The sequence below is a fragment of the Danio rerio genome, chromosome 20 (assembly GCF_052040795.2).
Source record: "Danio rerio strain M-AB ecotype USA chromosome 20, GRCz13ab, whole genome shotgun sequence".
In the NCBI taxonomy this organism is placed as follows: domain Eukaryota; kingdom Metazoa; phylum Chordata; class Actinopteri; order Cypriniformes; family Danionidae; genus Danio; species Danio rerio.
The window spans coordinates 36,266,008-36,283,043 of NC_141040.1; the positions used below are offsets into that span (position 1 = coordinate 36,266,008).

Here is a 17,036-nt window from a genome sequence, read left to right on the forward strand (position 1 = left end):
AATATGAGGCATGCATACATAAATTGCCATGGAATTTTTCCATGAGGCCATGAGAGAGGATTTGTGAATGGAATTGAAATGATGTAACCAACTGTAACACGGTAACATGGGAAATGCAGTATGACAGTATTACATACATTCATACTATAAATGTTTTGGCATAATATATGTGAATTCTATATATTTATTATGTACATGTGATTTAATTTACATACAATTTGTAACATATATTGGACGCATGCATTTGATAGCTAAATATAGATAAACATTTTCTCAAATATATGCATGCAGTGTATATTTATTTATACATAATCAATATACATAGTACACACATCTATATTATGTCAAAACAAACTTTTATTTTGGATTAATTGTGATTAACTTTTGGGCAGCACTATCAAAAATGTTATTTGTATCCTTTGCACAGCAAGTACTTGTTTAAAGTAAGTGTTTTAGTAGTTGGCAGTCAAACAAGTTGCACCAAAAAAACATGCTCGACTATCAATATTTCCAAATAGCTTCATTAGAAATTCATTTATAAAACAAGCTCCTATTTGAATACAACCAAATTTCCCAAAAGCTGCTCGCTTTACATGCATGCATTTACATTTTATGTTCCTGCTGCCAGACAATGTGGCCTATGAAGACTAAATGCAGGGGCAGATTTAGTATTATTAGGATTAAGCAATTCAAGCCATGGGGCCCATCAGCCCTAATATGCACCCTTTGTAGTTTTATTTTATTTTTTTATATTTATCTTCTGCTGTCTTTTTCCCAGAACACTCAAATTGTCTTTTCTGAAATGAAAAATTTAGAAATTATGGATCTAATAATGACATAATTTTATTTGTAAGACCATCAACATACAAAATATGATGTTAAATGATATTGGTTACGTCTACACATGTCTATATGTAGAATCTGCTCCTCTGCACTGCTAAAATCCATACTCCGTGCACAAGACAATAATGGCTGTGATGTAAATTCATGTGCATTTACTTGTTAAATGACAATAATAGATCAGTTGTAATGTTTCTAATGGTAATGTGTGATTATTGTTTAGCACTAAAAATACACTCTGAACATATTTAAATGTCACCAAAACAGGTCCTTGTTGCAAAACAATATTACAAATATGACACCAAATATGGTGACAAATTTCCCAAACTTGCACCACTGCTTCCCATTTCCTTTATACACTGCAAATGATCAAATCAATCTTTCTGTACTGTCAAACTACTTTAATATTTGTATATATATATATATATATATATATATATATATATATATATATATATATATATATATATATATATATATATATATATATAGCCATTATACAGTAAACTTACACTCACCGGACACTTTATTAGGTACACCTGTCAAACTGCTCATTAACGCAAATTTCTAATCAGCCAATCACATGGCAGCAACTAGATGCATGTAGTCATGTAAACATGGCCAAGACGATCTGCTGCAGTTCAAACCGAGCATCAGAATGGGGAAGAAAGGTAATTTAGGTGACTTTGAATGTGGCATGGTTGTTGGTGCCAGACGGGTTGGTTTGAGTATTTCAGAAACTGCTGATCTACAGGGATTTTCATGCACAACCATCTTTTAGGGTTTGCAGAGAATGGTCCGAAAACGAGAAAATATCCAGTGAGCAGCAGTTTTGTGGGCGCAAAAGCCTTGTTGATGCCAGAGAAACTGAGGCTACAATTCACACAGGCTCACCAAAATTGGAAAATAGAATATTGGAAAAACATTGCCTGGTCTGATGAGTCTCAATTTCTGCTGCGACATTCGGATGGTAAGGTCAGAACTTGGTGTCAACAACATAAAGCATGGATGCTACCTGCTTTGTATCAACGGTTCAGGGTGTGGTATAATGGTGTCGGGCAGGGGACACCAATCCCATTTCTGGAGGTCCGGTGCCCTGCACGGTTTAGCTTCAAATTGCCTTAACACACCTGCCTGTGTGTTTCAAGTATATCTAGTAAGACCTTGATTAGCTTATTCAGGTGTGTTTGATTAGGGTTGGAGCTAAAATCTGCAGGACACCAGACCTCCAGGAACAAGTTTGGTGATCCCTGGTGTAGGGGATATTTTCTTGGCACACTTTGAACTAATTTGTAACAATTGAGCATTGTTGAGCATAATGCAACAGCCTACCTGAGTATTGTTGCTGATCATGTCTATCCCTTTATGACCACAGTGTACCCATCTTCTGATGGCTACCTCCAGCAGGATAATGCACCATGTCATAAAGCGTGAATCATCTTAAACAGGTTTCTTGAACATGACGATGAATTCACTGTACTCAAATGACTTCCACAGTCACCAGATCTCAGTCCAATAGAGCACCTTTGGGATGTGGTGGAACTGGAGATTCGAATGATGGATGTGCAACCGACAAATCTGCAGCAACTGCGTTATGCTATCATGTCAATATGAACCAAAATCTCGGAGGAATATTTCCAGTACCTTGTTTAATCTATGCCATGAAGGATTAAGTTTTGAAGGCAAATGGGGTCCAACTCCGTACTTGTAAGGTGTGCCTAATAAAGTGGCCGGTGGGTGTATAAAGACACACACACACACACATATATATATATATATATATATATATATATATATATATATATATATATATTTAAATCCATATATTTATATTTATATTATATTTTAATTTTGTTATTCTCATTTGGAATCGCAGTAAATTCCTCACTACAGCAATTAAGTCCATTTTGAAATTCTTTTTACATCATTTATTTATTTATTTTTGTATTAAATCAAAAACCATGTCATTTCTGTTGCTGGTTTATTTGGATTGTGGCTTAAACTCTTTAATTATTATTATTATTATTTTTAGTTGTTGTTGTTTTTTTACAGTCCCTACAAGAAAACAACAACAACAACAATACTGCCAGAACCAAGGCCTTTGAAAAAGTGCACAGTAACTGTTGATCTCTATAATAAATATTACATCAAGCATAAAATGCATGCAAATCATGAGACATCCTTTTACCTGAATGCAGATGGTGGTCGTCCATCACGTGCACGAGATGAAGATTCTCCAAAGAGCTGCCGGTTTTTCTCCTGAGGTGTGAAAGGTCTCTGTGTGGCAAGAGATCTGAGAGAGCGTCGAGCCTCTGACACTATCTCTGCACTAGTCTGTCTCCTGTGGCCAGTGCTCATGTAGACACCATCACTTTTGTTCTGCTGAAGCTCCATTATAGACATGCTTTATCCATGAGAGGAATGCGTACAGATTTCAAGGGTCTGAGACCTTACATTATCTGATAGCCAAAATGGGTGGAAAGCTCCATAACTACAAGGGAAAAGGGGTTATTTTTCACCAAAATCAAATGGACAGGACAGTTCACTCAAAAATTTTAAATGTCTTCAGTATTCATTCACACGCAACTGTTTGTAAATGTTTTATTTATTTATTTTTTAGGTTGAACAAAATAAGATATGCTGAAGAATGTTGGAAACCAGCAGAAATAGTAGGATCATCCATAAAAATATATACTACGGAAGTGACTGACTATTGCTGTCCAACATTTTTCAAAATATCTTCTTTTGTGTTCAACAAAACGGTCAAGCTGTTTTGGAACAAGTAGAGGATGAGTAAATAATCACAGAATTTTCATTTTCCACAGATTATTTATTTTAGTTTCCAATACTTTAAAATTATATCTTGTTTTCAATACATTCAAAAGCATGGATTAATTCCATCGCAAACACGTGTTGAACTGTTTCTAAACCGGAGTATTATCACTCAGTGCAAGAGTGCAAGACAAGCATGCGCGTTCTCGCACGGTCGCCATAGAAACACGCAACGCTGTTAGAGTAGATCGGCTGTAGCAAAACAAAACATTTAAAACACATAGGCTGACATAAAAAGAAACTTTAAATGCGTTACTGCAACAAAAAGTCGTACAATAAACCATTCGAATCGAATGCGATCTTAAAAACAAGTTACCCAACAAAACAATAGCAATAACTTACATCTCTTTAGTATAAAGCATTGCCTGCAGTCCACTTAATCAACAAATGTATTGTTATTTAAGGCAGAACGGTATGTGACTATTAGCACATAAAATGTCCTTTTACCTTGATTTAAGCCGATTCTTGGTTTCACTGTTTTAAAAAGGTCATCATTAATCCAGAAACGTCAGCGTGTGTGACAGCAAATAGAGGGGACTCGAGCCAAAAGAGTAATCACGGCCACGCGCATGGTCACGTGACACACTGAGGCTTTTGTTGTGGGAAACCTGTAAACTGCTTGTGCTTCCTTTCCTTTTGTCATATTTTTTATATTTTCTACTTTAAATGGTTAAATCAAACCAATTAGAAGTCATAATGCATAATTGCTTACAAGAATGAATTAATATATCAGCGTTTATATCAGCGTATTATGTCAGCATCCTGTGAAGCAATAACAAACAACATTATTTAGCTATAACGGGAAAACTCAGGTGAGAGTTCAAATACTGAGCTATTAAAACAAAAATAAAATATGTGTATTTTAAATTAAGCTGTAACTAAATGTATCTTACTCCTTCCCTATAAACTACTTCTTAGTGTTTAATGAAAAACCACAAAGTTCAACAAAGATGCCAGGTGAAGAGACTGAAGCGACACATTATCAGGTAAAATGATGTTTATAAAGCCAGAATAACACAAAAATGAAATTAAAAACTGTGTTAGTAGAGGATAGTATAACAAATAAGCTTGCCCTAATGAGACATTTTAAGTGCCATTTCCCATTAGGGTAAAGTTGGTTTATATTCATTTCTGCTTTATAATATAATTTCAGAAAAGTATTCTTGGTATAATTCTAAATAGTGAAATCTTATTAGCAGGCAATGGCTATCAACTTACAACATTGCTCACAGTCAAATAAATAGGGCTAATGTTGTTTTGAAGTCATACTTGCATGTGTGATTTCAGACTAAAAGTATCACGGTAAACATTATAGAGAATGTGTCACAAGTCGTCACTGAAAGAATGTGCAAACATAAAACCAGCTTTAACTCAATTAATTTACCTCAGAACTTTGCTGCATTCCAAATTTGATAAGAATACATCCTTGTCTATTAGGTAAATACATTTTATTAAAACTATGTTTGATTTAAGAATAAAATAGGCAAACAATTGTACAATTACAATAGAGTAAATGTAGCACAGTCATTGCATACATTAATATTTAGTAATTTTATTCCAAATAAACATCTAATTAGTATAAGCCCTTGTCTTCCATGTTTAATGTGTCTATATTTTATTTCAGGATTGTCTAACACCCTAACTGAAACTATCTATTAAAATTATTCATAAGCCAATCCACATAATTGAAAAAAGTACATACATGAGGAAAAAAATCTTTAAATTTATCCTCTCATGATGTTCAATAGGCTATTTTAGCCATTATACAGCAGACAAAACTACTTCGCAAGACTGCCATGGTTTATCTGACCCTCTAAATATCTTTTTTCTCAGTTCCTCATGAAGTAAAATGCACACATGTGCCATCTTTTGGCTCTGTGTTAGGATTTTAAATAGCCCTACAAGCTTCATTCTCATGGATACAAGAAATCTCATTGGTGTAAGGTGATTGGATGAGCTAGCCAATAAGGAGTTAGTACTAGAATGCTCATTGGCCAATGGCTTCATAGATATGGTTGCCCTCTTTCATTGTCACTAGGGGAGTGTGGTGCCAAGGATGGCAATCTTGATAACATTATGTCATGCATGCTGCATTTCTCATCCTGTCAGATTTTAGATTAAACTTGTCACAAGGTTAACACTGAATTTAGAAAGCTGCATAAACAGTGTTAATGTAATTATCTCATGAACCTTTGACTCATTTGCACATACACCGACACTGACTGCTCATCCTCTACGTCACTGAGGTAAATTGGTTTGCTTTGCAAGGACTGTCTTTTTTTCTTGCTGTTGTCGCCTTGGCAACCAGTTCCTTATGGCCTTTCTTGGACCAACATGTACTCCCTCACCTGGTAATAAGACGAATGCAGTGATGGTGTACCAATGTATGATGACGAGCCTAAGCAAAGTGTTTACTCAGACTTTACACAAGGTAAGGACTGTCAAACACTTTGAGCTTGTGTCAACATGTGGTTGAGAACCACTCCAGTTTTTTATGACTAAGCACACACAAAGTGATTTCAGTAGAAATTAGGTTAAAATCACCATGAATTATACTTTTAAATGAAATATTGTAATGTTATCATCAATGATTTCCAGAGATGGCAAAAATAAACACATGCTTTACTCAAATAGAAATACAGATACTCATGTTTAAAATGACTCTAGTAAAAGATGAAGTACTGACTACACTTTTGTACTCAAATAAAAGTAAAGAAGAACGGCCTGAAATATGTACTTAAGTAAAAAGTATACATTACTACTTCCTGTTTTGGTTTCACGCTGGCAACTAGACCTCACTTCATACCGATACATTTATACAAAATAACTTACATTTCTGATTTTGACGTAAAAGTTGTTGCAAATTTTCAGTTGGAAAGTAGCCTAGCAACATCACAACACTGCTCAGAATTTTGTGTATCATCATCCTGACACAAACTCACAGCCTTTAGCATGTAGATTTGCTACTTTTAAATCAAGAACAACCGCCATTAATGAAAATTCGTATACTCTAAAATAAAATGAGGCCTATATCTTTACAAATAATAAACGTCTTCAATTAACACTTAATTTTGTTCAAAGCATTTGTTTTTTTTTTACTATAATAAATACTTTCTTTTTACTATTTTGGGTGTTTGGCTAAAGCTGCTTCTGTATCTTCAAAACTAAAATCCAAATATCCCATGTTTTCTGTGTTTCTTTGTTTTTCCAGAGTATTGTGGATATTTTTTTACCTAGATATAGTCGTTAATGCTGTTAATACATTTATTTTATGCAAATAATAATAATAATAATAGCATACACAGGCACAATTACTGCCTCCAAAACTTTTTTTTACGTGATAAATTCCAGATTTTTCTTTTTCATTATAATTTTATTCATAAATCACCCAGTGTAAATAATTTTGATGTTAAAACATTTTTTAAACTAATTTAAATGAAAATGGTTAAAAAAGCAGTGCTTATGCGCACAATGAAAAAAATATACTCAATCAAAAAGGGGTTCAATTTGCGCAATGACAAAAAAAAAAAAACACCAGATACGTTACACCAGACACATGAAAACACAAGTAACGAGCCTGGTTTAAATATGTAAGGTGTAGAAAGTACAGATATTTGTGTAAAAATGTATAAATAAAAAGTTAGATAAAAATAAATAGTGGAGTAAAGTACTGATACCAGAGTAATCTACTTAAGTACAGTAACAAAGTATTTGTACTTCATTACTTCCCATCTCTGATGATTTCAAAACAAATATATACAATGGGGCTTGAGAGCAAAATGAGCGATTAAAATTCACAGGAGGGAAGAAATGTGGTCACTTAGCAGTGAAAAAAGTAATGTTAACATATGTTTTTACATTAATTTAACCAAAATGTTAGGCATGTTTCAACTTAATCAAGTCATGCGACCTCTTTGAAGTCAGATAAATGTACTGTAAGTTGAATTGACTTGTAAGGTAATTTAATTGGAGAACTTTTGACAGTGTTTCATGTTGACTTTACTGAGATAATCGACGTCTGCCACATTTAAGCCTGTCTGGCTTTTGTAGTTCACATGCTGTTTTGCATATTTAACCATGTATGATCCGTGAAAGCAGGATATAAGAACAAATGTGGCCTGGAACAAATTCACAGACTGAGCTGTGGAGTCTTCAAATAGTTATGCCTCAGTGGTTCAAGTAACCAAATCCCAGAATACATTGCTGTCATTGTCTTTTCCCAGCACCTACTCAATCACTTGTTCTGCCTAGCTTGACATAAATAAAAAATACCTATGGTGTCCCAGACATGTTTTAGTGCCTCAGCATAAATAAAATACATGATCAAGATTGATTGTCAGGATAAAAATGGCACTGTTGATGCAGCCCTATAGCCTTGTGGGCAGCGGTCTGACATATGGCTCAACAGATCCAATGCATTATGTTCTGTGTTGCATTGCATACACACAGACATTTACACAATGCATAACCTTTATAGTCGGGTGATGAGAGACAAAAACCTGAATGCTGTGTTTAGAATTAAGAATGTAAATACTGGTGACACTTGTGTTGCTTTTGGATTTGTTGACCTTTCCATCTGACATACTAATTTGCTGATACGAAAGTTGTGAGAACAAGCAGCTGACTGCTTGGGACATTGCCTTTTTTTTATTATGACAGTGATGACAGGCTGCTGATTGACTCATCTGCTCTCATTGCTGGCCTAAAAAAGCCAGTCACACACTCTGTCTTATTTCTTCTGTGAACTTTCAGTGGGATGCTGCATTTCAGGTAAATATAGTAATAAATTGAGCTTATGTTGCACAATACAGAGCAAGACAAGTATAGTAGGCGAAGAGTAATGGGATGAGTGTGTTCAAGTGCAGATTTTACCCAGACGCAGCCAACACAAGGTGACAATGCAGTCTACTTTTGTCACTGCTGCTTACCTGATACCTAAACATTGTGAGCTGCATCTAAAGTGGCATTTAGATACACAGTTTATTGCAGTTCAGGGATGAGAAATTCAGTTGCATATGCAATATACACTCACCGGCCACTTTACTAGGTACACTGTAAAAAATGAAGAGTAGGGTTTAATTAAAAAAGGTTTTTCACTCTGAAAAGGCTAGTAAATCTTCAAAGCTTTGCCAAGTAAAATATTAACCAAAATTATTAGTACATCGAATTTGAAATGCTAAGTTTACTTGGGGAATTCTAAGTAAATTTAATTGACCTTTTGTTTGTAAAAATTACTTAAGTCGTACATTTAAATATATTTATAAATTTATTTTAATTTATATTTAAAATTAACTTTTAGATTTATTTTTTATCCAATACTCCTAGTTATCTTTTTAGTTATCCTGACTAAACTTTACTTCAAAATGTTAAATAAAATTTGGTGATGCATTGCAACTGTTTCGTAATTAAAAACACTGCCATTTTCATTCAGTACTTTAATTTGAATTAAACTTCTCAATAAGCAAAATTAAAAAGTCCTTTCAGAGAGAATGATGGGGTCATCTATGTTAGCATCTTCCTCTTCTGTAGTACTGCCAGTACAATGATCTTCACAATGATTGGTCAAGCAGTCTTTAAGTAGGTCTCTCGAAATCCTGTCACAAATGTACACAAATAAGAGGGGTACACAAATAAGTGCAAAGTGATTAATATGCTGTACTGTTAGTTGCAATATTATCAATGTGATCTCTTGCTTTATGCTATAATAGACTGTATTGATGTTAAGACCTGTGCTCTGTTGCATAAAGTGATTAAAGTTTTTAAAAGTTATCCAAAACTTAAAAATTTTGAGGATAAATATACTAATACGTATTTAACAATTAACTAATTTAAGACATTAAAAAATGAATTTAGACATTTTTAACGTACCGGTACGTCTTCAATGAGCTCCTGAGATGGTTCTCCCATGATTGGTACATGGTTCTCCCATGTAGGAACGCAGGCAGCGGATCACAGCATCTCATGTCTCCCTCGCATTTACTCTTACTCTGGACACATTGCTCTGGATGTTGTAGGATGTAGATGTATAAATCCGAAAGAATTGTTTTAGGTTTTGCATAAAATTATTTGTGCCTAACACATTTGTTTCAGTTTGTTTGATGCTGGTGTGTGTGTGTGTGTGTATATATATATATATATATATATATATATATATATATATATATATATATATATATATATATATATATATATATATATATATATATATATATATATATATATATATATATATATATATATATACATACATACACACACTACTGTATATTGCGATTTATTAAAGTTCATGATAGTTAATACTGCAGTATTTTGTTGCAGTTATTAACAAAGTTGTAAATACAACAATTTATACAGTATACTAGAATTTACTATAGTATGTTTAAAAACATAATATTATTTAATATAAAATACAATTACAACTCTTTACTTCTTTCATATGGGTTAAATTCTAGCACATAATTTTTTAATTGTTCCTGTAGAATCTTATAACATCACCAAAAGCAGCATTGAAGCAGTATCCTTTCAGTCACTCCACCTGTTCAGGGAGATTGTCAGCCTGATCTGGCCTATTAATCAACTGTCGTGGGTTCTGGAACTGAACAATAATGATGTGTAAAATGCTAGACATCCACTGGCACTAGATCATCATCAATTTAAGAGTAAATCTCCCTTTTTTGCCATGTTCTGATGCGTTTTGTTTTCGCCGCTATTAGATTTTGCTGTAGAATGCGCAATGCGGAAGTAAAGAGCCTGACTGATATTCTACCGGAAACACGTCAGCAGAGTTCGTACATAGGGTCCATTGTTCACAAATAAGTAAATGATGGAAAGAAAAACGTATAATGTTGAACATGAAACTAAATCCACCAATAGGTGGCAGCAAGTTATTGTCTTAATAAGTGAGTCATTGACCCATTCATTAAATAGGTTGATTCAAAAGGCTTATTCAACAAATCAGGTGACTGCCTCTACTCCACCAATTTATTAAATATAATTGAGATTAATTACCACAACATCAGTGTGTGTTGTGATTCTTCCTTTAGGCTGCACAGGTTACTGCACATTAACTCATTTTGGCTGTTTGGGGGTGGGGGGTGGGGGTTGGGGGTGCATTTTTGCAATTTTCACCACCAAACTTTCAACCCTGGCTGATTGTATTCAATTTATGTATTTTATCGGGGCAACACTCAGCAACTCTTCCGAAGAAAAACAATTAGTATTGTCAAATTCACACCTGGAACCAAACAAGTTTACATTTATCCACCCAGCTGCAACTAAGTACACATAATGCAATAACAAATAATCCCTAATAACGCTGTTAGATAATTTAAGGCAATCTTGGCACAGCTAGCACTCATTAGAGCCAAACTGTTGCAGTCATAATGGCAGCTGATGTTGAATTACTGGTTCCACATGCATTTACAGCATATGAATGAAATATTGTACCAGTAGTCAGCCAACGAGACACTGACAGTATGGTACAGGACTTACTATTGTTTGTTCTATAAGGATTATTTGGAGATTTTATTGGATGTGAACACAATGGGACTCTTTGTCTTTGTTTCATGTGTTTGAGGTGCTACACTACAGTCTGCCTCCCCCTCTCCCCGACCTAAGATTTATGTAGGTACAGCCCTATTTCTCCCTTCACTGCTGATTAGAAGGATCCCTAAGGACTGTCATAAATGTGCTCTATCTATTTCTCTCTCTCTCTTTCTCTCTCTTCTGCTTCTTTTTCATCCCCCCATCTACAGTACATTACTCTGTGATTTTATTCCCATGCCCATGTCTGTGGGCCAGTATGTTCTATAATGAATAGAATCTACAGCTCTCATCTGGCCTGGTAAACAAAGAGATGAGTGTGCTGGAGGATTGTTGGTGTGTGCGTGTGTGTGAGAAAGGTCATGGTGAATATGTCTATGTTATGTGAGAGATGCACATAATAGTGCTAATAAATCATGACTTTGGCCCATTTTCCTTTTGTAATCATGTCAGAAATCACTAAGGGCGCAGATTGTGTACAGTATATTATCGCTCCATTGTCTCAGAAAGCATTGGGATTCATTTATTCGGTCTCAGTGACTCAGAGATTGTAATAAAAGAAAGGGATGGTTTGAGGGAGAGAATGGTCATTGAGAGATGAAAGAAATAGGAGAAAAGGATCATGTATCAAATACTAGAGAATCTTTGTTGGACATTGTAACATTATCAAGTGCTGACTGTTTCCCTCTGTGCATCTGACATACAGTACATATGTATAGTGTGTGTGTCTTGGTTTTGGAGAAAATAGATATTTTGTCATTGGAACTTGGATGGTAAACATTTTAACTTCAACCAAATGTATTATTATAAACAAATATTGACTCTAAGACCCTGTTTACACTGCCAGTTAAATGTGAACCAATTCCGATTTTTTTTGCTCATACGTGAAACAGATCTGGATCTGTTCGATGATTTTGAAAAAAAAACGCATGCATTTGGATATTCAGAGATGATTCAGGTCTACTTCTTATGTGGAAATAAATCAGATATAAATTGGATATAAATCGGATATGTGACAATGCGACCATCATTTAAACAGACAGATTGAATTTATTGAGGCATTCCGTTTTGTACGTCATTAAACTTGCAACAATGTGGTGCTTCTCCGGCGGTTTAGTGGCGTAGAAGGAAGAGCGTGTGTGGAGACGCTGTCCCGGTAAACAACAACAGAGGAAACATGGAGGAAGAAAGTGGTCAGTCGCCCCAATTTGCTCCCACCAGACCAGAGATCTCTTTCGTACACATTAATTCACATCATATACAAAACAGGCACAAGCTGCGATGACGGCCCTTTCCCTCCTCCTCCGCCTCAAAATCATTTTTAAAGAAGGGGGCGAACTTCGCTTATTTCACAGATCTCAAAGCAAGACAATTTCTTCCATCGTGGCTAGTGTGGCACATATGCTATAACCCGCCTTTATGCATGTGTGACATTGTAAATTGTATAGCAAGTATAAACACGTGTATCGGATATATTTATTTTTATATATATATATATATATATATATATATATATATATATATATATATATATATATATATATATATATATATATATATATATATATATTCTAAGGCCTTTTACATTTGGTATTGTATTATTTTTATTTATTTTTCCACCTGAACTGTGATCCACTTTCAACCTCTTCAATAGCTCTAGTTGAAAACACATCTGACCAGACTGCTTTTGTAGCGCAGATGGTCATGTGGTCTGATGTGTTTGAAGTTTTGAACAGCATCTAAAGACTGCCTACTTGTTTAATTCTTCAACATTACAAGATGCTGTTGATAATGCTACCCAAACAAGATTCAAACTTTGCTGTTTAAATCACAAGCTGGTTTGAAATAGAAAAATAAATATAATACAAAAACAAATTTTCCCTGGCCACATATGCCCTCATATGTAAATTGTACAAAATAATTGAACAAAGTTGCTCAAGAAAAAGACCCTAAACACAGCTGTCCATTTCTAAGGAAAAGTAGTTTAAAGTGGACAAAAGAGATGGCTTAATGGTGCAAACAGTATTGTTTTTCGCCTGTCCACCTGTGAGCCGCTCAACAAAAATGCATTTTAATACAAGGGCCTAAGAAATGGCCACAGTGCAATAATAATACTAATAGTTTAAAAAAAGATAAGCTGTCATTAATTTCCAATTACTGCTTCAAAACATACTACATTAGACAGATACTAAATAAATACTAAATAATGGCTGCAGATAACATGACTTAAGAATCACAGGGTCTTGAGCAGTGCAATTAGAGCAGGTCTCTGTTGTCTGAAAAGAGCAAGCTAATGCCGCGCTGATTGAGTAGATTGATGTGTCCTTCACTTAAGGATTTTTCTGTTTGCATTGATTTCAGGTTCTCGCAGATCACAGGACTGCACATTTCCCTGTCCATTCATCTACTGCCTAATGGCCATGTCTCTGTCACCTCTACCACCGTCTCCACTTGCTTTATCTCTCCTGTACAGACCCATAAAGACTACACTAAAAGGTATTTAAACTATGAACTCTGGGAACATCGTTATCTTTCTGATGTTCTACATCTGCAGCAAATGTGGGATCTTTACAGTATGTGCCTGTGTGCATGTCCACGCCATATACTATAGTGCAAGGCACAGTAATAAATTGAACAATGTTAATTAATAAATAAAATGAATAATAATGACAGGAAGATAAATATTATTAATCCTTAAAATGTGTTAAGGCTGATTTGACTTAATTGTTATATGAGTAAAATACATTTTAATGTACTAATGCACTAATTTTGCGGTAGTTTATTTATTTTTTTACAACATTCGCATCTCTTACAATTAATCCAATCTACTGCCAATGCAGAATTTGGATTAATTTATTAAATTAGGACTATGAGGAAATGATTTAAGGAAATTAGTGTGTCATTAGAGAAATGTATTAAATTGTGTTTAATAAAAAAAAGGAGAAAGCACGTTATTTTTAACATTTTTATACATATTTAAATGTTTTCAAAAATATGATAAGTGATATGATCATGAGGGACATGAAACCCCCTCTTTTGGTTTAAGTCTACCTCAGATTTTTTTCAAAAAAGGCTTGATAATAAGCAGAGGGAGGAGTAGACGTGGCCGGCAAAGCAAGGGTAAAAAAGGGAAGCAAACAACTGTCATTTGGCTCACAAATTAAGACAAACCGTGAGGAGCCCCCTGGTGTTACAGTTGACAAAGTTAAAATGCATAGAAATAAACAATAATTTAATGCCTTGCTACATTTGTAATTTCGTATTCACATAACCAGAATTTGCTAATATTTACGATAAGTGAGAAGAACTATTCTCCTTCTAAATCCCCGGGTCTGAATGCAAACAAAGTGGATAGCAGTGCAGCAGGTCTCTTTCCAGATCTATTCCAACCATCAACCCTGCAGGTAATCTGGAGGATTTTAAACATACGGTGAACACAGCAGCACAGATAGGCGATGTGTCTGAATGGTAACTGATTTAACTGATAAAAGTCTGCCAATCTCCAATTCTTGTACAATTCTCCCGTCAAAAATGCTTGCTGCAAACCAACAGCTTTGCTATATCGGCCCTGACAGAATCGCGAGGAAAAACATACAACAAACCCCGTTGATCATGGAAACAAACACATACGACCTGTGCCGTGTGCAGATGTGGTCTCACCCAGTCATTGGGTCTTACAGCTTGGCAGGTCTGCCTTGCCTTCAGAAAGCTCATGCTCTCATGAATAATTGAGAAGCAAGTTCTTCTCATAGGATAAGAAAACTCTGCTCTGAATAATAATGAGAATCTGACGCAATGCTCCACTAGCAGATTTGCGATACGTCACAGATTTTTATCCCGCCTCAAAAATTATTGTAAACTTAGAAGATGAAATTAGCTGACAAAAGCTCAAAATTATCCAGTTTTTCCCACAATTAAAGCAGACAGATGCTAACGTAGTCTTAACTGATGCTAAACGCACAGAAATTTGTACAAATTCAAAAAAAAAAAGTACTCCTTAAACCTTTAATGTACCACAGTTATCTAGAGAAAAAGAATGTACAACACTGCTTATGCCCAACAATATTTGTGAAAATTACAACAATTTCTGAATAAATTATTGAATACATTTATTTATATTAAGGAAATGTAATTGGGAAAAATGTATTGAACACCCTGAGAATGAAATTTCAACAAGTGAAGGCTAAATAACTATACCCTTCCACAACACTAGTTCTAATAAAATGAATTATGCATAATACTGGTAAAATTGTACAGCATGTACTTGAAGCCTGACATTAATTGTCTTGAAATATATTGAAGGAGTGAATTTGTTACGGAAGAGAGCACTTTAATAACTTTAATGGCAGTGATTTAAATTAGTTTCATACTGAGATATAATCTTGTAATCCTTTTAATAAACCCTTTATCACCTTGCAGTAATTTGCTTGCACAGCATTTTCTTTTCTGTGGTTTTAGAGACTGTCAATCAGTGTAGACCTGCAATTAATTGTGTAAAACTCACTACTGTATGTGCTAAGCTTCATAAGAACGAAAAAAGAAAGTCATCTTCACTAATCAACATTGTCTTATTAGCTGTTTCAATGACTGTCCCATCCCATCCCTACTTTAAAAGTTGTGTGTGCATGCCTATATCTTGCTGGTGGATTTTGTAGTGTGTGACAAAGCTTAATAGTGTTTTCAGTCATGGATCCCAGCATGCTGTACGTCACCCTGCTTTGAGGCAGATTGTATTCTAGCACCTAATGGATATTAAACCTGAGCTCCCTCACACACAGGCTGTCTTTCTTTTTTTTCTTTCTCTGTCCCTCATTTACCATGTCACACTATCCGTTCGCCAATGACATCACCAGACCACAGCCCAGTTCTCCAATCACCGTGTCATCAATCCGTCGTCCCACAGCTTTGACCGGTCAGACCGCAGCACTGACAGATCTGGCCTCACTTGAGAAGTCAGAGGTGAAGGCATTTATGGCACGCAATGTGATTCACCATGTAAACGGCCATTGCCCTTATTTTAAGCACATTATTTGTTGAGTACACACAAAAGCATTATTATACGTAGAGATTATACTTCTCATGTCATAGATGCCTGATAGCACATATTGTTACTTATTTGTCATCATAGATTTAGTGATTTAATCATACGTGACACGGAGATAAATAGGATTATTAATCTTTTATATGTATTAAGGCTGATTTGTCTTAATTTTTATGCAAGTAAAATGCAGTTTACTGTACTAATGCACTAATTTTGCTGCAGTTTTTATATTTTTATTTTACATTTTCTACAGTTCTACAACATTAGTACCACTTATACAGTTATTTCAATCAAGTAAAAATACAGAATTTAGATTTCTTTGTTTATTGTTGTTTACAAAACATTGATTTTAGCTTTACACCAGGGATCACCAAACTTGTTCCTGGAGGTCCGGTGTCCTGCAGATTTTACCTCCAACCCTTATCAAACACACCTGAACAAGCTAATCAAGGTCTTACTAGGTATACAGTACGTGAAACACAGGCAGGTGTGTTGGGGCAAGTTGGAGTTAAACCCTGCAGGGCACCTGACATCCAGGAACAAGATTGGTGACCCCTGCTTTACACTTTATTAGGTGCACCTTACTTGTAGCAGGTTGGACCACCTTCAGAGCTGCCTTGTACTGGAAATATTCCTTTTGGTTCATATTGACATGATAGCATCACACAGTTAATGCAGATTTGTTGTGGTGGAATCTCCCATTTTTCCACATTTCAAAGGTGCTCTATTGGATTGAGAACTGATGACTGTGGAGGCCATTTGTGTACAGTGAACTCATTGT

At 35.0% G+C, this 17,036-nt stretch overlaps 1 protein-coding gene and 1 long non-coding RNA gene across 3 annotated transcripts in view; one reads left to right on the forward strand and one right to left on the reverse strand.

Moving 5' to 3' along the window:
* The window catches only part of armc2 (armadillo repeat containing 2), a 41,060-nt gene extending 36,835 nt beyond the window's left edge, over positions 1-4,225 (reverse strand). The window contains exons 1-2 of the mRNA XM_087298361.1: positions 4,120-4,225; positions 3,029-3,331 (exon numbers count right to left, since the gene is read on the reverse strand). Of these exons, the coding sequence (XP_087154487.1) occupies positions 3,029-3,243 (215 nt within the window). The 5' untranslated portion in view covers positions 3,244-3,331; positions 4,120-4,225. The remainder of the gene's footprint in view (positions 1-3,028; positions 3,332-4,119) is intronic.
* Positions 4,207-17,036, forward strand: part of LOC141379314 (uncharacterized) — a 187,071-nt gene continuing 174,241 nt past the window's right edge. The window contains exons 1-4 of one of the 2 annotated variants that reach the window (XR_015518603.1): positions 4,207-4,484; positions 4,591-4,658; positions 13,576-13,710; positions 16,068-16,463. This is a non-coding gene — a long non-coding RNA (uncharacterized LOC141379314). Of the gene's footprint in view, positions 4,485-4,590; positions 4,659-13,575; positions 13,711-16,067; positions 16,464-17,036 lie in introns of those variants that run through there. The other variant, XR_015518602.1, reaches the window with a different exon arrangement.